The 24,781-nt window shown below is 31.2% G+C and overlaps 2 protein-coding genes across 18 annotated transcripts; one reads left to right on the top strand and one right to left on the bottom strand.

Moving 5' to 3' along the window:
* Positions 1 to 11,831: 11,831 nt before the first annotated feature.
* On the top strand, positions 11,832 to 16,007 carry LOC108486150 (protein NRT1/ PTR FAMILY 5.1-like). Its single transcript, XM_017790013.2, has 4 exons — positions 11,832 to 12,114; positions 12,473 to 12,690; positions 13,721 to 14,277; positions 14,988 to 16,007. Exons 1-4 carry the CDS (start codon positions 11,832 to 11,834, stop codon positions 15,859 to 15,861), a joined length of 1,932 nt encoding a protein of 643 aa, XP_017645502.2. The 3' UTR covers positions 15,862 to 16,007.
* Positions 16,008 to 16,540: 533 nt separating this feature from the next.
* LOC108486148 (uncharacterized) lies at positions 16,541 to 24,280 on the bottom strand. Of its 17 annotated transcripts, none has more exons than XM_053030081.1 (10): positions 24,074 to 24,279; positions 23,526 to 23,581; positions 23,399 to 23,454; positions 22,448 to 23,329; positions 21,105 to 22,339; positions 20,386 to 20,446; positions 20,168 to 20,283; positions 19,407 to 19,497; positions 18,666 to 18,713; positions 16,541 to 16,824 (listed from the first exon to the last, which is right to left on the bottom strand). In XM_053030081.1, the coding sequence occupies exons 4-10, from the start codon at positions 23,300 to 23,302 to the stop codon at positions 16,726 to 16,728; spliced, it is 2,505 nt and encodes an 834-aa protein (XP_052886041.1). In that variant the 5' UTR covers positions 23,303 to 23,329; positions 23,399 to 23,454; positions 23,526 to 23,581; positions 24,074 to 24,279; the 3' UTR covers positions 16,541 to 16,725. The 17 variants fall into 17 exon arrangements, with proteins under 17 accessions (XP_052886041.1, XP_052886037.1, XP_052886033.1 ...); XM_053030077.1 differs by having other exon boundaries at positions 24,018 to 24,277; XM_053030073.1 differs by having other exon boundaries at positions 21,105 to 23,329; positions 24,074 to 24,280.
* Between the last annotated feature and the right edge of the window lie 501 nt (positions 24,281 to 24,781).

Here is a 24,781-nt window from a genome sequence, read left to right as displayed (position 1 = left end):
ATAGATTAAATCTACAACTGTATGCATAGCACATAACTAGTAATTCAATTTAATAGAATGGATTTACATGCTACTCTTTGGATCAGGACTAAAATTTTAAATATTGAAAAGTATTGACCAATTCAAATAATACATGGACTAAAATTGATCAAATTAAAGTAGGACTAAATCCGCAAATTTTGCAATACATTGACTAATAGCATAATTTAACCATATATATAGAGTTTATTAATTAAAGTAAATATTAATGTTGATATTGAAAATGAAAAAAATGAAATTGTTGGATACATAGATGGCAAAATCATATTGTGATTGCTATTTACATTCAATTACCAATTTGTAATAGAATAAAAATTCATATAGTTTTGTTTCGACTAAGTTCAAGAGTAGGAGATAAATGGACTCGAACTACTGACATCCGCCACAGGGTAAACCATCACCACTCAAGCCCCCGATTGATTCTACCATAAAAGCCAACGATAGACAATAACTCCTCCCCAAACACAGCTTATAATTTTCATCGTACTATGCTCTCCAAAGAGCAACTCTTCTCGAAGTCTCAAAAGGCGTTGAGTTGGAATCCCATTCTAACTAAGGATTCTTATGGTTCCGGAGGATACTGCTATAGGAGAACGAGGAACGGCAGAGAGCTTTCCCCCTTCGACTGGTCTTAAGAATGTTGATTTTAAGAATGAGTGATTGTCGTTCTCCGATCCTTACTGCCCAACCTGAGAGCAGACAACTAATGCATTCCACTTATTGAACAGGATTCTATGATTGGTTTGCGACCTTTGGATACCATGTTTGATTTTTTTAAAGCAAAGTTCAATCTTAATTATAAAATAAATCAGACAAAACATAATATTTATTAAGAAAAAAGATTAATCAAACTCAAATCAACAAAAATTAATTAACCCTAAACTTGATCTAAGTGATGTTAGGGATTAATAATTTGAATTAAAATTTTATAGCTCTTTATTCAATAAAAAATTTCATTTTTGGCCTATTCCAAAAGTTAATAATTTAATTTAACTCCATCAAAAACTTTTTTTTTCAAATTTTGGCCTTTCAGAGTTTTATAATTTTATTTCAATCATTTTAACATAAAATTCTTAACTTTGCCTATGGTAACGAGTTTGAGTGAATAACGTTATTCTTTAAGGTTTTATCTCTTTTTTAAAGTATTTCCCTCCTCAACCCATAAATAGGAGGATAATATTATTCAGCGCACTCGAATCTACATCCTCAAACCTACGTCCTCCTACATTGACAACAATGTTCATACCAATCAAGTTAAGACTCAATTGGCGACAATAATTTTTTTTTTTTTAATTTACAAACAGGTTATCACTTTTATAAATTAATGCTTTGGTCCCAGAGGGAAGCTTTCTAAACAGTTTTAATCTTAATGACTTGTCCACTTCAATGCAACTTTACAATCACCAAATTGTTGAATGAATAAATTACTTTTATGTATTTTTTTTAAAAATCTCTTTGATTTTTTTGAATAAATAAAAAGTTGAAATTGTTATCAATTATTAAAATTTTTGGGTATTATTTTAGTAACAAACATGAGTTTTGCAAATGTCGATTGAGTCTTAACTCGATTGGTATAGATATTGTTACCAATACAGGAGGATATGGGTTCTAGTGTGCTGAAGCACATTATCCTCCTATTTATGGGTTGAGAAGGAGCTATGGATAGTTTTAAGCATTGTGTAAAAAAAATATGATCGAGGATTCAGAATTTATAATAAAATTATTAAAAAAACATGAGTTTTGCAAATATATTGATATAAAAAATCTATCACGTCTTTTAATTATTTTAATATAATTCATTTATAAAAGCTAGAAATCTCAGTGTGATCTAATAAATTCTCATATAATAATATTTTATTGCATTAGTATAATTTTAATTAATAACCAAAAAATATTTGGAATAATTTCAATAGGCTTTTTAAAGAAAAGGAAAGAAGATATTTTGGGTATTTGATGTAATTTTGTTTCACACTTTTTCCCGTATTATTTTTAACTTGTATTACATAAATTTATATATTTTATTATTTTTATTGGACCGACCGATGTATATTTTATCCCGTAAACTTAGTCACATATACTTTGTTGGTATTTAAATTGTTTGAACTCAATTGGTAATAAAATTGGGTTATGTTACACATTCTGATTTTTTTAACACTTTTAAAATATGATGATGTAATATTAATATTTAATAATATGATGACATGTGACAGCCTTATATTATGACACATGATAAATTTTAATAAAAAATAAAATTATATCAAAGTTATAAATACTATTTCACGCTCAAAATAAATTTAGACAAATAGATATTTAGATACAAATGAACCTAAATGTCACTGTGTCTAAATTCATTTCAAACATGCTTTCTTTAGTATTTTTATATATTTTTTTATAAAATATAGGATTTTTATATTATTAATATTTTGAAATTATAAAATATATAAAATATTTAAATATATAAATTTACTAAAAATATAAATATTTATTAAAAATCAAGCAAATTTTCAACCAAAATAATTTAAAACCCAAAAATGAATAGAATTAAACTTACAAATGAATGATCTATTTAGTGTATAGAAAGAGATCTGAACAAAAATTATTTAATAAATTTATATATTTAAAAATGAAAAAAATATAAAATTGATATTTTATAAAAAATTAAAATTATATAAAAATACTAAAAAGCACATCTAAATGAATTGGACAAATAGTCATCCAAATGTATTTGAATATGGACATCCATATGTCCAGGTTCATTTTGACGTGAAATTTTTTTACAGTTTTTTATAAATTTATATATTTTAAATATTTTTAATTTTTATTTATATTTACCACGTGTCATCATATTATTTGTAGTTAATGTAACAAAATTATAAAAAATATCAAATTCCTTGAAGGAATTTAAGCCCCAATTAAATCCGAAAATATCAATATATGATACTTTAACTATTATTGTCTTATCTTATTTTGCTTTTTTTCAAAATGGTTTTCATTTATATGATTTTCAATCAAAGTCTATTCCTTAGGTTAGGACCATTTGTTTTTTGATTTTGGTACATAGGGCCAATCTATCTGTATAGGTAGAAAAAGAGATACCGAAAAAGCAAGTTAGCTAATCATCATTAAAAAAGCACTAACTTGGCTGAATTCAATCTTTTTTCTTGTGGAGGTGGACTTATTTATTTGTTGGAGTGAATTTAGGTAGGAATGTCATTGGGCTGGTGGATGTGGAGATATCCCTGTCAAGAATTATCATCCCCATCCTCATCCCGTCTCGCAACCCGTTGTGGGTACAAAACCTAAAATCGCGACGAGATGACGTGTCCCTCAGATTTCTTGATTTTTTTTCTTTCAGTTAAACTCTGTTTTAGTTTTCTACGTGAACTCTGATTGATCTAGGAATATTCTAGTCATAAATGCTACGAATTTCAGCCTATAAATAGACCTTAGTTACCCTAGGTTACACAACAACAGTTCTTTGAGTTTGAAGAGTTTTTCTTTCGGAGTTTCGGGTTTTTTGGTTTTGATTCTCTCCTTCTTTTATACTCTTTTTTTACTTAGTGAAATCTCCTTAGTGAAATCTCCTTTTGCCTATGGCTTTTTATTCTCATTTGAAGAGTTTTTCCACGTAAAATTTATGTGCTTGATCTTTTAAATTTTCTACTTTATTTACTTGTTCGTTGCATACACGGATTAATTCCTAACAATATTAATATTTTTTTATAATTAAATTGTATATAAAATATATTTATTGTTAAATAAATATGGCATAATAAAAGAAACTACACTATTTCATTTATTATTTGTGCTTGTTATTCATTAAACAAGTAGGCATTACATTAGCATCAATACTTTCTTACTAGAAAAGCATAATATGTACTCCTTCAATCATCAATGTCTTCGGCCAGACAACATCGTTTTATCTTGTTAGGTTTAGATTAGATACTTTTAAAAAGTAGACTGCAAAGATCGATTATTCAACTCATAAATTTAATGACATATTTGACAACCTGTAAGTGAGACTCCATAGTGCTGTCTTGGTACCTAACACATACACTTACACTATAACATAAGTTAGGCCTGCCTATAGTGAGATACAATAGCCTTCCTACGATACATTGATATGTCTTTCGGTTCATTGCAACACCTTGATTATCTTTGGGTAGCTTGTCATTCATGCTCATAGGAGTTCTCATTGGTTTGGCACCCTCAAATGCAAACATCAAGTAACCAATTTCTTGATGTATCTCTCAAGTGAAACAAAGGTCTTAACTTTGAGTTGGTTTTTTTTCGAGTTCTAATTTCATGACTTGTGCAAACTCATTCTTAGCAATAGATTATGTCATCAACATAAGTTTTTGCTTCTGTAATGCCTCATTTGATCTTTTTAATAAAGAGAGTTTCGTCTATACTCTTCCTTGAATAGCTTTTCTTGAAGAGGAACTCGGATAACTTTTCATATTTCAAACCACATAGAGTTTTTGTTAATTTCTTGACATACTTTGAATGGCGAGGATACATGAGCCCTTCGGATTGTTTTACATAAATTTCCTTTGTTCAAGAAACCATTAAGGAAAGTGCTCTTAACATCTATCTAAAACAGTTTTATACCTAAGCTACTTACCATAGCAAGTAGCAATCTTATGGATACTAATTGAGCAACATGAGTAAAAGTTTCATCAAAATTAACCACTTCAACTTTGTGTGTATTTCTATACAATTAGTATGAGTTTAGATGGACGGTGTGTTTATTTGCATTTAGTGTAAAAACAATAATGGGATGAGATTAGATACTATAGTGATACTAGAATGCGAGATAAAAAGTAATCTAAATGTACTACATCACACCCAATCGTCCATCAAAATCCACCGCTAATCTACTTTTGTTTATGATGATTTTACCACTTCTTGCATTGCATGGATTCAACATTCATCATTCAAATGGTTCTTGGAAAAAGAATAACATGCATACCTTACCACATCTCTATAATTTGTTGGAGACTTTTCTCTGATCTTCATCCCATTAGTGTTGCTCACAATGTAGTTTATGATATTTCTAACACCCTATGCAGCATTATAAATTTCATAATAAAAAAAGAAAAAACCCAATTTAGAACAAATTATCATGCAAAATATTGCCTAAAGCAAAATCTAAGTTGCAATATATAAACTTAGTGGAGATGACTTGGAGTACTACATCATGTTTTTCGTGTAACTCAACTTAATCATTGTTATTATGATTATCAATATTATTATAAATTCTGATTATATTTGTTTTTTTTAACACAATACTTAAAACTATCCATAATTCTTTTCAAACGCATAAATAGGAGGATAATACACTTCAATGCACTCGAACTCATGTCTTCCTACATTAATAGTAGTACTCATACCAATTGAATTAAGACCCAATCAACTTTTTGTTTGTTTTAAAATTTTCTCATGATTAAATTCATGTACTTGAATCATATTGTTTAAGTACATGCATCAATTGAATTTAAAGCAAGTTGAAATATCTAAAATACTTTTTCTTCTTTTTCAAAAAGTTGTAAACATTTTGAGATTTATCTAATTAATTATTTAATCATTTTGAGTGGACATTTAAAATGTTGGCTTTCATTTCCAATAGAGAAATCACTAATTAATGGAATGGAGTGAAAAGAAAACATGAAATAATGCTTTTATATATATATATATATATATATTTACCTTTCAAATATTGAAAGGTTATAGTTGAATAATATTTAATAAAAATATTAGATTCATTTCAATATGGATTGAGTTCGAAATTTTATATCCAATGTTCAAGCTCGTTTTAATTTATTTTTGAATTTCATGTAATTTTCTTTTATTTATAAGAATGAGAATTATATAAAATTATTAAATATCAAATAAAAATTAACATATGTTTATTAAAAATTTAAAAGAAAGAGAGAAAAGTATTAACCAACATAAACGGGATTGAATTAACTATTTTAAATACAGTCCAAGTTTAAATAAAATTTGAAATTTATATATGAACTTAACGCGGTCCCGCTCAAACGATAAACATCTAAAATTAAAATGATAATTTTTAATAAAATTATTTTACTATTCATAAATCTCTAAACGGAGAAATTATTTTATATATATATTTTATATATATAACCTATTATAGACACTCTCTTTTTTCACAAGCATACTAAATAGTCCAAAATTTTTAAATAATATTTTTTGTACCCTACTTTTTAAATAATAATTTTAAGGCTAAAATTTCACGTTTCATGGTATATTAAAATTGACTCATTGTAACATTCTGTTCTTGGAATTAAATTTTTTTATTTTAATGATATATTAAAATATTAATTTCATAGTCCAATCCTAAGTAGGTGAAAAATCTTTGTCCTGATCCGACAGTCTGAACTAAATTGAAAAAAAGAACCCGTATATTTCGTGGCTGAATTTATTTGTCGGCAATAAATTCTATATTTTATAAATTATTTTATTACTCCTCAACTAATGATTATTTATATAAAAATATATTTTTTTACTTTTTCTGGTCAACTCAATTTCTTTAATTAACCACTATGGTTTTGAATGGATTCTTATGACAGCTTGATTTGTGAGGCTCTTAAATAACCTCATCTTGTCATTATTGTATTTATAATTGATTGATATCTGATTACAGTAGTTAGTTTGATTAATTGATTCTATTAATTGTTTATTTAAAAGTGTTTAGTAAAATTTAATTAAAAATTGATGTGTAAAATAATAAAAAAAATGAAACATTTTTAAGCAAGTATGGTCAGATATATGTCACTCTATATATCTCATCCCCAATTAGCTGTTAAAAACATTGCCTATCCCTGTGTTTTTTGTCGTAGAGATTTTAACTCAGTAAACTTTTACAAACCTCACTTTTATCAAACACTACAATTAAAGGGTTTAATTACTCAATCATTTATTTACAACTAAATCAGTTAAAAAAATACCCAAAACTCTATTTACCAAACATTTTATTATTTTATACAATTTTATATTATAATTTTTTATAATTACATATTTATAAAATTATTTAATAACGTTTTTTTATTTTTTATATGATGGGGCACATTACCTTTAGCGGAAGGGAAGCCATTATTGGCGTGATGTGGTGCCAAGCTTTAACCTTTGAGTGTTACAACTTTATTTTCCTTTATATATATATATATATATATATATATAAAGGAAGTTGAATTATTTATCATGTAAAATTGCATCATGCAGTATCAGAGACGGTTGAGCAAAAACAATTAATTTCATTGTGCGTCCTCTGATCTCTTTGGTTATAGCATCAGCAGTCATGTTTATTGAATTTTACATAAAATTTAATTTAAATAAATTAAGAGAAATGATTATTGATTTGATGACGTGTGTATATATAAATATTGTTGGTGGTACTTTATATGTGTTGGGTTGGATATGGATAGGTAGGGTGGAGAATGATGGACCAGTTGTTCCTTCCAACGTGGAAAGTGTTCATTTCATAATTGTGACCCATCGAAGTCAGTCACCATTATTCCTTCTTTTTAGGTATATTTAGACGCCATAAAATAATAGAATTTTGAAGTAATTACATCACCAAAAAAAAAAATTAAATATATTCTGTTAGTAGATTGAAAATGTTGATACAAGTAACCAACAAGGAGAAAGTGGTGAAGAGAAGTGTCGATTCACCCGTGACAAGTGGAGAACTTGTGCTAAAGAGCTAAGGAAAGGAGAGAGTTAGGGCTATTGTTTATGATTTTTAGGGAGAAAGAGTCGATCCTAGGTCCTTTATGCATTAGGGCCTATATGGGGTCTTGTAGTGCCACATAACTAACAATGCAGTGCCTTGTAAAACTAACAATGCAGTGCCTTGTAAGTTTATATGTGCCTGCTAGATGGTAAACCCGTTACAGGTTAGTTGTCTCCATATAGCTTACTGTGTGGTCTTACTTTGACATTCTTGTCCTTGAGGTTGTACGAGGTTGTTATGCTTTTGTGGTCTCCGCATGGGGTGCTTAGTGGGCCATCTCCAAACTAGCTCAGACAAGATGCACGAGAGGTCATTTGCAAATTGTCCTACACAAAGAGTTGTATGCGGGCTGTTCCAATAGAGGGTCGTTTGTAAGCGGCCTCGTGTCTTGCCACGTGTCATTGTCGATGTGAGGGTATAACAAGTAATTATCACGACTAATTACCCCACACGATACTTCCAATTCTCTTTCCCTAAATTTGAAAAGTGTATTTGAGATACTCCAACTTCAACTTCCTGATCACAAACTTTTAATTACATTCGATGGGTATTTTGTCCAAGAATTTTTAGAATTTCTTATTTGATTTAGGCTCCATTTATTTGCCAGTAAAATAATTTTTGAAAATAATTTGCTTTTCTGGTGTTTGGATGAAACTGTGTAAAATATTTTCTGTTGTTTGGGAGATTTCTTGAAAATATTTTCCGGAGAAGTTATTTTAAGAAATTTAATCTTTTCATTGTTTAATTGAGTTTATTATATATATTAATAAATTTATATTTTAAAATATTTTTACATATATTGCAATGATTTATCTATAAATAAATAAATCATTTTAAATATATAATAATGCTCAATTATTAAACTAAAATATTAACCGTCATAAATTGAAAACAACCAAAACCAAATAAATTATTTGTAATTGTGTTATAAAAAAAAGGATTGAATAATTATAAATTAGCTTCTAAGCCACAATTAATACTAGAAATTAATAATATTATCCAAATGCATAATTAGTAGTACACCATATGATAACAACAACATTGTCCAAGTGCATAACTAATATTACACCACATTAAAAGTATCAATATCTTCAACCTTGAGAAGATTTTTGAAGCCAAATTTTTCTATGCTTCTTACTTTTAACTAAAAAAGCTTTTGTCTCATATTCATGACTCACTAGATAATCAAACACAGAACAGAACACAGGAAGTCATCATCAAATCCTTCTACCTCCATCGACATCACTTTTTCGTAAAGATGTGGTGTCTTATCCGCATAAATTGTTCCAAAGAATTAGCAATTTTGCCAAGCTGTTTACCTACAAATTTAATTTGTTCATCAACGACACTTTCTGGAGCATTTTTACCAAGTTTGTTCACCTACAATTTTTCCAAGTTTGTTGGAATGTATTTTTTATGGTTAAAATACGCTATTAGTCCCTATACTTTTACAAAATTTGAGATTAAGACCCTATACTTAAAAGGTTGCAAATTAAGTATTTAAAAATCACAATCTAATTATTAAAATTATAAGTATTTTCTATCAAATTTTATTAGAAGAAACGTAATTTACATGATCATATTAATGAGTAATAATATTAGAGTAAGGGTTTGTATAGCTTTCTCTATGTAAGAAGTAGAAGTTCTAAGTATATATATATATATATATATATATATATATATATATAAATAAGGGGTGTAAACATAAGGCAAAGGTGTTGTGGGATATTTTTAATTCCTTTCCTAACATATTATTCTATACATTATCAGTGTTGGGGATCGACCTGATTAAGTAAGGAATAAGTAAAAATAGAGGAATAAATTAAGAAATTAAACACACAAATTTAGCATGGAAAAATCCTTCTAAAGAGGATAAAAAAAATCACGGGCAAAGATAATTTTACTATAATGGCAAAAGAACGAAGAGTACAAAAAATGGAGATAAAAACTAAATCCCGAAAATTCGAAAACAAAGAACTCTCAAAATGTAAACACAAAAGTCTCTAAAAGTGTTGTGAGTTCTAATTTCTAATGGATGTTTTTTCTAAGGTTGTAAAAGAGTCTATTTATAAGCTAAATTTATAGGTCAAATAATAATAAAATAATCTAGACTAATAAGAGTTTGATTAAAACAAATAAACAGAGTTTAAGCGAAAGATTATTTCTCAAATTTGACTGAAATAAGAGTTATACTTAATAATCATAAAATCAAATAATAACATATTTATCAAAAAATTTAAAATTAAGTTCATTTAACTTCATTTTAGTGATGTGATTTAATTCAATAATAATATATAAAAGTTTAAGGGTGTAAAAAGCCCTCAAACTTTTTACAAATAGTCATTAAGTCCCTTTTTTGGCATTTAATTGGATATTTAAATTTTCAAAATGCATCAAAAGGCCCTCAAACTTTAAAAAAAAAGTAATTAAGCTCGCTATTTTTGTACACTTAATAAAAATTAAAATTTTTAATTTTTAATAAAAATATTAAAATTTATTAAAAATTATAAAATTGTAAAAATTATAAAATTTTATAAAGTAGTAAGAAAATTATAAAATGTAAAGAAATATGAAATTAAGAGAAAAAGTACAAAATTATCGTACCAAAAGAAGCATTTTATAATTTTTCATAACTTTTATTGATTTTTATTTTTATCATTTTTCATCACATGTTAAGCTATGTTGCGACAGGTGATGGCTTTAACTGAAAAAAAAAGGGTCGTTAACTTTAATGGTCAACAGTTAAAATTAATGGTTAAAACGTTTATTTTATGCATTTTATAATATTTTTTTCTAATCTTTAATAGTTTTTATATTTTTATTAAAATTTAATAACTTTTATTTTTTTTTTATAATTTTTATCACATGTCAAGTTGTAGTTGTAATACGAGGTGGCTTTAATCTGAAAATTAATGTTAATTAATTTTAACAAGTGATTATTAAAATTAATTTGATTTAATGAAGACAAAATATTGATAGTAATGAGAAAACTGATTGATTGATTGATAGTAATGGGAAAACTTACTTGTTTCATTGATTTCTAAAATTATGATTTTACTCTTAAATATTATTTTTATTTTTATACATTGATTAAATATATATAAACTAAATAATTATAAAAAATGTTATATATACTCTATAAATGTATATGATAATTACACTAAAAAGTAATTTAAAGTTACATTAATTTCAATAAATCAATTATTATGAATACTAAATTTGAAATAAATTGAATGAAACTCAAAATTCAAAATCTCAAAATTTTGAAACTATAATTATTTATAGATATTATTTAAATTTATTCTAATATAGATTTTAATAAATTTTAATTATCAGCTTCATTGTGTTTTTTAATGATTTTTTATTTCTTAAGGTATTTATCGAAATAAATCAGTAATTAATCGTCCGTATTCGTAAACTTATTAAGGGTAGATGCTTGACCACGAATTCTAAAAGCTGCTCCATACTCAAAGAGAAAATTAAACTCTTAATCACTGATTAATGATTTATTTTAATTATAAATATTTGTAATTGTATTTATAACTTATATATATATATATATATATCTATATATATAAACATGCAATTCTTTTGGAAAAAAACAAAGCAATTCTAATGTGTATACATATCATATCTTATTTATTTATTTATAAATTTGTGTAAATATAAATACAACAAAATATATATATGTATGAAAAATTTTAAATATGAGCATTTAAAAAATTAAATATGAAATATTTATTTTAAATAAATCGTGTTAATAATAGATTATTACACTATTGTATTTGTATTTAATATTAATTTTTATATTCTTTATATCTATTTTATAGATTATATTTAAGATTTGTGACTTGTCCTCTTATCTCTAAAGTTTGATTCTAAATTTTCTTTTTGAAAGTGTAAAATTTAATTCTAAATTTTCTTTTGAAAGTGTAATATGTCTCTTACCATTACATATAATCACTAGTGAAATAAAAGAAACAATATATATATATATATATATATATATATATAAAACAATATTTAATCCAAATTAATGCGGCTATATAAAGGCGCAGGCTTTGGTGAAGCAAGAAATAAGAACAGTGAGCCAAAACTTTCACCACATACATGCATACATATCATCAATAATATATATATATTAAAAGAAAAAAACAGTAAATCTTTCTATAAATTCTTTCATCTATTCTTCCATAAAAACATATCTCCCATAAAAATGGAAACCAAAGGTTTCACTCAAGATGGTACTGTCGATCTTCGTGGTCGCCCCGTTCTTGCTTCCAAAACTGGGAAATGGAATGCTTGTGCTTTCCTTGTTGGTAAGATACTTATACATATATATATATATATATATATATGTAACTCTCAGCTTTTTCACTTCTAGCAAAACTTGTTTGTGTTTGGCCTTTGGGTTTCATTAGTTTTCCATTTAGAGTCATATATATATATATATGTAACTCTCAGCTTTTTCACTTCTAGCAAAACTTGTTTGTGTTTGGCCTTTGGGTTTCATTAGTTTTCCATTTAGAGTCTAAAAACTTTCATCAAAGCAAGGGTTTTAATTGCAGCTCCATGAGTTATTCTTTTGCACTATAATGAAGACTACATGTTTGAGTGTTTGATTCGTTCAGTTGATTGCTTTGAATTGATTTCTAGTGTGTTTATAATCTTAAACAGGTTATGAAGCATTTGAAAGGATGGCTTTTTATGGAATAGCTTCCAACTTAGTGAATTACTTGACGACCCAACTCCATGAAGATACAGTTTCATCTGTAAGAAATGTGAATAGCTGGTCAGGATCGGTGTGGATCACACCAATTCTTGGAGCTTACATTGCTGATACTTACTTGGGTCGATTCTGGACTTTCACTGTTTCATCTCTTATCTATGTCATGGTAAACTCACCAATTACTTCTCCCAAACTCCAACTTTAAGCTTTTCTTTTCGTTAGACATATTGATCGACTTTCTCTAAAAACATGAAAAAACTTCAAAAAAATTAGATATTTCTATATCGAATACATATATTCATGTTTGAGTAACATTTTTATCTTTCACATGAAATTAAAACCTATTTTCTACCAAAGAACTGTGAATATGGTGAGGGGTTATATTCACTATTCTATAAAAGGAGGCCATATCTTTTGGATGGACCATATTTCTAGATACCTACTAGGAGAAAGCCAATTAGATTTATTAATTTTGGTTGGTTCTTCTTCTAGTGGATTCAATGAATAATAGCAAGTCATTTGGCCTAATCAGAATGGAGATATTAAGATGGTACTTTCTTCTCCCCCACAAAGCATATCTGATTTTCATTATACACCCCACTAAAAAAAAGTTGCCATCATGTCTTGTTTTTGCACTTATAATTGGGGAACTGTTTTGTTATAGTGTTTAAATTTATGGAAAATGAGTTTCAACCAAATGACAATGACTTGACTAATTTGTTTTCATTGATAAAAAAATTATATTCGACAATATCCAATTGTCTTAGTTGATTTTTAAATCTACTTTTTTGGTATCCAAATTTCTTTATTTATTTTTTTATTTTCATACAGCAACCTCTTTTGAACTAAAATATTACTTGGCGACAAAAAAATGTTTTGTCTTTGATGATAAGAAGAGAGAATTGGTGTTTGATGCTTGAGGCAACTTTTTGTAATTGCTTAATATGGTTTGCACATGCTCACAAAACAATGAATCCTTTTCATTCTTTTTCTTTCTTTAATTTTTATGTATGTAATGTTATTCGGATCTGAGTCTTAATGTTGGGTATAGGTGTACGTTGACAAGAGTATGTTCATTCTTTCTAAATTTTTTATTTAGACATTCTCATATCGAAATATGTACCAAACATTAATATTTCAAGAAAATATAGAGTAAAAATTTGCATGTCTAATATACCATGATTTGATGTGAACAGGGAATGATAATGCTCACAACAGCAGTTTCATTGAAATCATTGAAGCCAACTTGCACCAATGGAATCTGCAACAAAGCCTCTACATCACAAGTAGCTTTCTTCTATATCTCTCTCTACACCATAGCACTAGGAGCAGGGGGAACAAAGCCCAACATATCAACCTTTGGGGCTGACCAGTTTGATGATTTTAATCCCCATGAAAAGGAGCTCAAAGTTTCATTCTTCAACTGGTGGATGTTCAGCTCTTTCTTGGGTGCCTTGTTTGCTACTCTTGGCCTAGTCTACATTCAAGAAAACTTGGGTTGGGGGCTTGGCTATGGGGTTCCGACAGTTGGTCTTTTGGTCTCCCTCGTTGTGTTTTATCTTGGAACCCCAATTTACAGACACAAAGTGAGGAAGACCAAGAGCCCTGCCAGGGACCTGATTCAAGTCCCCGTTACAGCATTCAAAAACAGGAAACTTCAGCTCCCTCAAAACCCTTGTCAGCTTCATGAACATGAGCCACAATATTACATCAACAGTGGGAAACGGCAGGTCCATTACACTCCAATTTTCAGGTGATTTTTCCCACTAATTTCCCCACTGTTTTAAGATAATATAAACAAAGGTTTGAAAAAAAATGGGAATAATAGTACTGTCCCATTTCTTGCAATCATTGTGGCATTGAATTTAGTAAGGGTTTTAGTCAATTTGAGATCGTACAATGCAGCAAAGTGCTTTAAATCTTTTTTGTGCTAGAAACAGGTGCAATAGGGGACCTCCAAATGCATGTGCATAACTAGGAAATCTCCTGTGCCTAAGGCAATGGTGGGGTCAGGGATTTAAATTGCGGTCCCGGATGTGTTTCCAATTACACCGAGTTTAACACAGTTACAAACGTAATACATGCTATCATAAAAATAGCGACCGTAGGGACACCTTGCAGGCTTAATTTGGGTACTTCCTTTTAGACAACCTTTAATGATAAATATTGGTCATAATTGTTGGGACCAAGTTGGTTTCTGTGACAGTGAAATGGTGACCCCACTCTATGGAGTCAATCAACAAATGAAGACAAATGATTTGTGAAAAATGTTTGGTGGAACAATGAAACTGCATTGCAATAAATCGAAATATGAAGGTCAACATCAGATTAGAATCTTGAACATGATTAGGATCGCATCTTATCAGCTAATGCTCTGATTAATTAGTACTAATTATTGGCATTAAGTGCTTGCGAAATTCATCATGACTTAATGGTCTGTCATTCATATTCGTGTGTTCACAGATTCTTAGACAAAGCTGCAGTGAAAGATGGCAACTCAGGTAGACCACCCTGCACTGTAACTCAAGTGGAAGGAACAAAGCTTGTCCTTGGGATGATGTTAATATGGCTAGTTACCTTAGTTCCAAGCACCATCTGGGCTCAAATAAACACATTGTTTGTTAAACAAGGAACCACCTTGGATAGAAGCTTAGGTTCAAGCTTTCAAATCCCAGCAGCTTCATTAGGTAGCTTCGTGACACTCTCCATGCTGATCTCAGTACCCATGTACGATCGCTATTTCGTGCCATTCATGCGCCGTAAAACAGGGAATCCGAGAGGAATCACGCTCCTCCAAAGGCTTGGCATTGGTTTCGTCATCCAAGTCATTGCGATCGCCATCGCATATGCTGTAGAAGTCCGAAGAATGCATGTCATAAGAGTGCATCAAATCACCGGACCCAAACAAATTGTTCCAATGAACATATTCTGGTTGCTGCCACAGTATGTTCTACTTGGAATAGCCGATGTGTTCAACGCTATCGGTTTGCTGGAATTCTTCTATGATCAGTCACCGGAAGACATGCAAAGCCTAGGGACAACATTTTTCACCAGTGGTATTGGAATTGGGAACTTCTTGAATAGCTTTTTGGTAACAATGGTGGATAAACTTACAGATAGAGGTGAGCATAAGAGCTGGATTGGAGACAACTTGAATGACTCTCATTTGGATTATTATTATGGTTTCCTTTTGGTCATATCAACCCTTAATTTAGGGGCATTTATTTGGGCATCAAGTAAATATGTGTATAAAAGGGAAACCAAAGAAGTGAATGAGGGTTGTATTGAAATGGAGAGCAAAGCCTTGGAGATATCTCCACTAGGATTACAAGTATGAAAAATAAGATAAAAGAAATTAGTCTGATAATAAAAAGGTGAGTGGTAGAAAAAAAAATATTATGATGTTGGTGTAACCCCCCTTGGATATGTGTAGCAATTAATGTTTTAATTTCTATTTTAATGACAATAGTGTAATTTCCAATAGTTAGCACCCAGGACTTAAACAAAAATATACTACCCATAATTTCAGTGGTAGATTATCATTCATATACATGTTTATACCTAACTCTAACAATTCAAATTTTCAGCAGAAAAAAAACCTCTCAACTATGTGTAAAATGTGTGTATATTATATGGCAATAAACTATAAAATCCAATCCAATTTACATGCAAAAATACACCCATGATTTTTCTTATGGTTCTTCAAATGACACTAACAAATTTAGAATCCGAATCCCATAATTTGTGACCCCTCTTCCTATAAAAAGAAAAGTAAACTAGTAGCTTTGGCCGGTTTTTAACCGGTTTCTTCCTAGTTTTGGGCGGTTCTATAATTTTCCGGTTCAACATAGATGATTAAACATTTGGACCTCCTGATTCCTAATTCAACCTATTGAATCGGTCAGTCTGGTCCGACTTTTACAACCATGGACATACGATAGAAATTTAGGAAACCAAACGCAGGAATTTGCAGGCAAGCCAAAGCAAAACACCAAAACAGAGAACATGAAAGCCAATGCCTAAATACTCTTTCATACTTCATTTTCTCCATTATAATACCATGGAATGCAAGTTAACCGTTAAGGAAAATACCTAGTTGCAAAATTGAGATCTTTGGAACTGTTAAGGAATTTCGGATATACAAGATCTTTTCAAGGTAAGCTGTACAGATGCTCTGGAAAAATTACCACTGCCACATGGCCTAGCTCTTTGCATTTCTCATATCACATTTACGGTCTTGCGAAGTGCAGTTGTTGGTCCGATCTGATTTTCGCCGATCAGCTGATAGTCGTGGTCTTAGCTGCAAAGAATGTGAAATATTAACAACACCCTAAAGAAACTAAAACAAATGGCAGAGAGGATTTGGAGAACTATTATGAGATCCATAGTACGTTCTATGCAAGCAGGGAGTAATTGAGCCAAACCGATCATGAATAATAACAAGAGCGATCTTGATTCTAAATTCAAAGCAATACTCAGCTTGAGCTCAGTTGAGCATAATTTTTTTAAGTTCGAGCTCGGCTCAAGATATAAATACTTATTTGAGGTCAAGTTTGATTAAGCTCATTTATGGATTCCCTAAGCTTGATTAAGGCCAAGAGAAGAACCAAAAACCCTACACCGGGTATTTGAATCTTAGAGACTAATCTCAATTCATAAATATACTAATATAGTATATCAGATCATACTTCTCTGTTTCCCAAAATTATGGGTCTTAAACCCTGAGTAAAGGCCTCAAGAGACAACGAAGAAGAGCATCTCAAAGTCTAGGAAGCTTCCACCAACAGTTGTTCTTGGTTCTTGGTTTCACTTGATTTTCTGCTATTTTAATTGAGAGAGCTGTGTGAATGAAGGACGACAAACAAGAATAGGCGAAGGAGAAAGGAAGAATGAAGAGAAAAGGCCAGAAAACCAGGAAATTGGAAGAAAGGGAAAGAAAAACAAAAGAGTTTCTGGGAGGGGGAAAAATTATGACCTTGTGTTAGTTTTAATAATATAAAATATTTTAAAATTTTTAAAATGAAAAGCTCAATTAAGCTCACAAGCTGTTCAAATGGATACTAAGATGCTCGAGTTTGACTCAATTGATAGCTCGAGCTGCTTGAGATTGAGCTTGGCTCAATATTGAATTTAAAAATTTTTCCAAGTCGAACTCAAGTACTTGCGAGCACAAGTATCTTATTTACACCCCTATATGTAAGAATATGAGGGCTTTGCTTCAAGGCCAAAGGCTATTCCAAAGTCCAAATTGCAAGGTTAAGTGAATTAACAATCAAATTTATTTTAACATGTCAAAGAAATTTTGGTATATTGAAATTACTTCATATCGGACCCTAAATTTCTATTTATGTTGATACAACTATTCATTATTTTAAGTACCCAGGTCCAATGCATAATCAGACATGAGAATGAGGATATTATCCTCTAATGACTCAAAAACATGGAAATGTTGGAAATAATTGAACATGCCCATAACAAGCACTTATCCGTGACTGATACTCAAACTTGAGTCCGAGTAACATAGATTACTGTTTCATCCATCCAATAATTAGAAGACTAGTTTCTCTAAAAGCACCAAAGTCAAAAGCCCAACTATAACAAACTCAACTAGATGAGCCTTCCACATAGATAGCAAAAACACGGTAACAAAAAACAATAGTACAAGCATAACAAACTAAGCAACAAACAACCTCAGCTCTAATAACATTTTAAGAATCCAACCTACAACGAATTAGTAATAAATGGGAAGGTCAAAATTGAATATATTTTTCCCCTTTGAACCAGTAGGTCCTATATCCCCCTAAGAAAACCCAATAACTCAATTTCAAGCACCTAATAGTTTATGTAAGAATGCTGTGTGTTATGTTAAATAACTCCTCTTGGTTACAAGTTCGCTTCTCTGAGAAATGTATAATGTTAAATGTCGAAATTTTTGTGCACACTACATCTCAAACCTAGGATCTTTGTGGCTCTACCACAACCTGACTCCACTCTTAACACTAGAGCCAAGCGCAAGTTGCAAACATGGCTGAAGGCTTGTTTAATACACCCTCCATGCATTGTTTGATACAGAAAGATAAAACGCAATAAATTGAAACCAGTAATCAGCGAAGATAACTAAATGGGTGTGTCTTTACATACCATCTCTAGATACTTGAGTTGCTTCAAAACTTCTTCTGTTTCCAGCTCCTGATGGAATAAATACATCAACAAGTTCAATTAGAGGACAAATATGATCAATACTATTAACAATTACAACAACTAAACTTGAACTTATTATATCAAAAGAAATTACTTCTTCCTTTTCTCTTGGATTTGTAACCTTTTTATTACAAGACTAAAACTGCAGATATATTCTATAATGACTTGAAATAAAAAATCAAAATAAAACAAAACTGGTATTTGTATAATACAACAGCAAAGACAATACATAGTACATCCTGTAGTTGCAATTCCTTGACCAGGATTAGCAGACTATAAGACACAATTCTGTTTTGGACACATTAATGGACTATAACCAAGATTCTTTCTACTTCTTGGGATGGCATGGCTTCAGTTTGGGTCTCCACTTGACATCTATGAGAAACACAGACTTGCATTAACTAATCACAACTTGATGACACATTAAATATGATCCACCTCTAATATTGAGCTTCCAGATGAAACATATTTACATGAAACCTGGAATAGTTATTCAGTTTGGAAAGAACAAAATTAAAAATTTTAAAATAATTACTGATCCATGAAGAGATTCCCTAGTAATACAAAATTCCAAAATCCAAGTTAGTTAACTCAAAAGCCCAAGTCAAGCACCATAACCTGAAGGTTGAAATCCGAAAACAATAACATCAAATAGAATGAAGTTGTTAAAAGGGTTACCACCTGAGGTACGGAACAATCAGCAAGTGATGGATCCCATTGGACACAGCAGAAGCACTCCCAGTTATCAGTTTGGACTTCAAGAAGAGGAGCCCTACAAAAGCAAGAACTTTAAGAACTAAGCATCTTGCATGAGAAACACAAAAACCAAAACTCCACTGAGAAAGTGAGTTAAACATATGTGCATATTAAGTTATAGCAACCAGGTAATAAAGTTCCACAACTCATCTAAGCTATACCTGGTACATACTCTGAAGTGAATTCCTCAAGCTCTTCAGAACAATTTAAACATCTTTATCCTCTATAATTATCTACACTATCTTAGCAGTACTTCATTGACCAATTCACAGATAAGAAAAGTGATATTATGTACTTACATCTCATCAATTTTCAATTTTTTAATATGAGAAACAGCGTTATCTACTAACTGTTAAGCATAAGATAACAATAAAGAGGGTGCTATAATACATGTACCCGGGCTTGAATTCTATTTGGGTTAAGTAACCACTACTAGAGGATCTCCTATACCAATATTTATTACAGTGTAGATTTACTTGAGGATATGATTACCAAAGGTCAGCATTTGAGATTTTAGACACTGAGTTGATATCACTTCAAGTTTCAACAATAATTCATCTACATGTCAACCGGAGTAAATTGATTACTATTCCCTAGACAAAAATTGCAAAGAATTTTAGCAAATACCAACTTTTGCAAACAGAAATAGCAAGAAAGAAAGTAAAATATCAACAAGCAAGCTATACCTGCGCCACTTTCCACAGATGGTTCCTTTAGTGCCTCCTACACCTTCTATAAACTCTCTACATTGAAGCCAGTTCCCTATTAAGCTTAATTTAGATGACTTATTGCAATTTGCTCCCTATTTAGAAAAATGTGTCAATTATCCCCAAACCAAAAGGTCACATGTCTGCAAAATATAAATGCAAACCAACAAAAAAAAAAAAAAAAACTGAGGTCTTACACGGAAATCAGTAAATTCTGAAGGATCCAATTCTAGTGGTTCACCAATATTATCAACATCACTGCATCATATAACAATATACTGTTTATGAACAACACATGTGAATCAAGAAGCCAATGATAGCATGTAACCTTCTTTTACCATTTCTAATGTCAAACAAAGTAAATTCAATGAAATTTATATTTGAGGAAAAAGAAACTTGAAAACAAATAAGAAAGATAGCTTACAGAGTAGAAAATCAAAATTCAATAAACCAAACATTGTCTTTGTCACTAACCAAGTCAATCACTTGAGGAACCTGTAACTACATTTTACTTTGTAAAGCCAACCAATGATGAATCAAAACATGCATCATACAAAACGGATAGTTCAATGTATTATTCAATCCAACCCCTCCCCCCCCCCACCCAAAAAAAAAAAAAACCCACACACTGAAACCTAGATTCAGGACTTCAAGTTATCCAACCTGGAATTTCCTTGCAATGAATCAGAGAAACTAGTTTTGGGGCAATATGCAAGACCATGGTATAAATACTGATCATAAACAATACTAGGAACATGAAAAAACCCAGCAATAATTATTGATGTTTCACCCAAGATTTTGTCTGAGAAATCAATTCTGGTGCGGAAAACAGAAGTGCCTTTGACATGGCATAGAGAGCCTAAACTTAAGCATTCCACAGAGAATAAACTTATATATAATAATTTACGGAACATACTTATCAATTGGACCAGACCAGTCAGGAATTTCTGCTTGAAAGCCCTTTCCAATTCGAACGCTAGTTCTATAAGGTTCAGTATCTCTCAACATTAATTCTATTGGACTGAATTCCCCTTTAGTTGATTTGTCTCTGGATCTGCCCATTACACCAGTGATACTTGAAGCCTTGCTTGCAGTTGTCTCTTTGAGCATTATTCGCTTCTGTTTCATACACATAATACAGTACCATTCATCAACCGGTAGTTTCTTTATCCTGGGAGTGCAGCAACGTACATGAAATGCTTCTTCACAACTATCACAAATTAGCATCTTTTGAACAGTTCCTGAACGACTACAAGATTTACAAAACCTAGAACAACTACCACCACTGGTAATCCCAGTTTCCTCATTAACACAATTCCTAGAAGGCCCAACTTCATCAACATTCCCCTGGTTCCGAAGTATATTGTGGCACGCATCTTTTTCAGATAGATCTTCCATCGCAACTTCAGCAGCTATTACACTAGAGGAGGAGCACTCACCGTTTTCATCCATCTCATCTTTTGTAGAAGCTAATGCAAGTTCCATATTTGACTTTGATGATGAGCAACTATCATTTATACTGTCAACATCTATTGTTTTCTGCACAACAGTTTTATGTACATCATCAGAAATGTGGTCATACACACCAGAACATCCATTAGCAATTTCGTACTTTGAAATGTGAGGCCCTCTACTGCAAGCAAGAGGCATCACAGGAGCTCTAACAGTTGCAATTTCATGTTCAACTCGAGGAACTCCCTTTTGTCCCATAACTGCCTCTGAAAGCACATCAGAACTAACAACAGAAAGACAATCTGTGCTTCTCTTTGAATTAACCGGCTCCTGTGCACAAAAGTTGGCAACAGCAGCGCTAGCAATGCTGCTGCTGCCCCACCGTTTTTTCCTCCTACTGTAAACTAAAATCGGCATAGGACTTTCAAACATCACACTCACAGATAACCGCTGAGAACCAGTTTCGGGTAAGGGAAGGCGTGAATCCTCAGCCTCTTTACATCCAGGTTGTGAAGTACTATCACATTTAGGAGTCATCCGGAAAGTTTCATTATCAGATATCCAATCACATAAAGAAATCTTTGTTGCAGTTTCATGATCAACTTGAGAAACTCCCTTTCGCTCCATAACTGCCTCTGAAAGCGCATCAGAACTAACGACAGAAAGACAATCCGCGCTTCTCTTTGAATTAACCAGCTCCTGTGCACAAAAGTTGGCAACAACAGCGTTAGCACTGCTGCTTCTGCCCCACCGTTTCTTCATCCTGTAAATTAAGATCGGAATAGGACTTTCAAACCTCATACTTACAGATGACTGCTGAGAACCAGTTTTGGGTAAGGGAAGGCATGAATCCTCAGCCTCTTTACATCCACTTTGTGAAGTACCATCACATTTAGGAGTCATCTTGCAAGTTTCATTACCAGACATCCAATCACATAAAGAAATCTTTGTTGCAGTTTCATGTTCAACTTGAGAAACTCCCTTTCGCTCCATAACTGCCTCCGAAAGTGCATCAGAACTAACAACAGAAAGACAATCCGCCCTTCTCTTTGAATTAACATGCTCCCGTGCATAAAAGTTGGCAACAACAGAGCTAGCGCTGCTGCTGCTGCCCCACCGTTTCTTCCCCCTACTGTAAACTGAAATCGGCATAGGACTTTCAAACATCACACTCACAGATGGCTGCTGAGAACCAGTTTTGGGTAAGGGAAGGCATGAATCCTCAGCCTCTTTACATCCAGCTTGTGAAGTACCATCACATTTAGGAATCATCTGCCAAGTTTCATTACCAGACATCCAATCACATAAAGAAGTCTTTGTTGCAGTTTCATGTTCAACTCGAGAAACTCCCTTTTGCTCCATAACTGCCTCTGAAAGTGCATTAGAACTAAGAACAGAAAAACAATCCACACTTCTCTTTGAATTAACCAGCTCCTGTGCACAAAAGTTGGCAACAACAGCACTAGCACTGCTGCTGCAGCCCCACCGTTTCTTCCTCCTGTAAACTAAAATCGGCGTTGGACTTTCAAACATCATACTCACAGATGACTGTTGAGAACCAATTTTGGGAAAGGGAAGGCATGAATCCCCAGCCTCTTTACAACCACTTTGTGAAGTACCATCACATTTAGGAGTCATCTGCCAAGTTTCATTACCAGACATCCAATCACATAAAGAAATCTTTGTTTCCTGCATTCAAACACATAATAGGATTGTTTCAATTGAACTAGAAATTTGAAGTCCCAATCTAAATCTCACCTAATATAATTCAACAAACACAAAATCAGGGTTTCTCTCTTAGAAATCTTTGTTTCCTGCATTCAAACAAATAAAATAAGACTGTTTTAACTGAACTAGAAATTTGAAGTCCCAATCTAAATCTCACCAAATATAATTCAACAAACACAAAATCAGTGTTTCTCTCTTAGAAATCTTTGTTTCCTGCATTCAAACACATAAAATAAGACTGTTTAAATTGAACTAGAAATTTGAAGTCCCAATCTAAATCTCAACAAATATAATTCAACAAACACAAAATCAGCGTTTCTCTCTTAGAAATCTTTGTTTCCTGCAGTCAAACACATAAAATAGGACTGTTTCAATTGAACTAGAAATTTGAAGTCCCAATCTAAATCTCACCTAATATAATTCAACAAACACAAAATCAGGGTTTCTCTCTAACTTCCACCAATGAAAAGGAAAAACTTTCTTTTTCTTGCAATTACAAACTTGGGTTTCAGTGCATCAACCTAGTGGTTATCAAATATTTGTTCTATTCCAACAAGATTATTTAAGAAACTACTTAAACAAACGATATAAACAAAATATACCCAATTTGCAGAAAAATAAATATTTCATGAGAATTTGGCATACATACCCTTTTGCAAGAAACACAAATAAATCAGAGCAGTTGGAGAATTCAAGGGCTTAAACCTGGAATTGCAATCGAAGCGTTGAGGCAGAGGGCAAGGGATTTTGGTGTTCTTTAGTGCCCGGTGCCTGCCTCGCTGGCTCAACCGGTGGGACAAGCGTCTAGTGGGCTTAAGGGTGGCTTTTTTGTACCATGTCCAACAAGTATTTTCAGCCTTCTAATTATGAATTTATGCACTTATGTTTACGCTTTGTATGGTCAACCGGTTTGAGTCCGGATAAAATTTAACGTTTAAATTAAAATTTAATATTTTTATTTTATTTTACAAGGGTAATTTTGTATTTAAGAGTTTAAGTAAACTTTGACTAAAATATAGAAAATTCAGTCATCTTCTTCACGTGTTTTGGTTTTACCGAAAGAAAGAAAAAATAAATAACACCATTAGAGAGGAGAGCAAGGTTCGGTACAGTGAGCTCCTTGCATGTAAGTGTTTTAGCTCTTATCTTTGTTATTTTTTTGTAGTTTTAGGACCCTTGAAGCTAGACCAATTTAAATTAGGGGTCAAATTGAAAAATGGTGACATGTTTAGGGATTGATTTTTTTTTGAGACTGTTGATGGTTTGAAGTATTGAATGTATTAATGAGTTTTGTGGTGTGATTGAACTAATTTTTGTGTAATGATTTTTGCTAGAACTTATCTTTAAGGAGTTAAATGTTACAAAATTAAAATAACAGGGATAAAACTGAATTTTCGATGATTAAGGGACTGC

This window comes from Gossypium arboreum, chromosome 6, assembly GCF_025698485.1.
Source record: "Gossypium arboreum isolate Shixiya-1 chromosome 6, ASM2569848v2, whole genome shotgun sequence".
Lineage (NCBI taxonomy): Eukaryota > Viridiplantae > Streptophyta > Magnoliopsida > Malvales > Malvaceae > Gossypium > Gossypium arboreum.
This window is presented reverse-complemented; position numbering and strand designations above follow the sequence as displayed.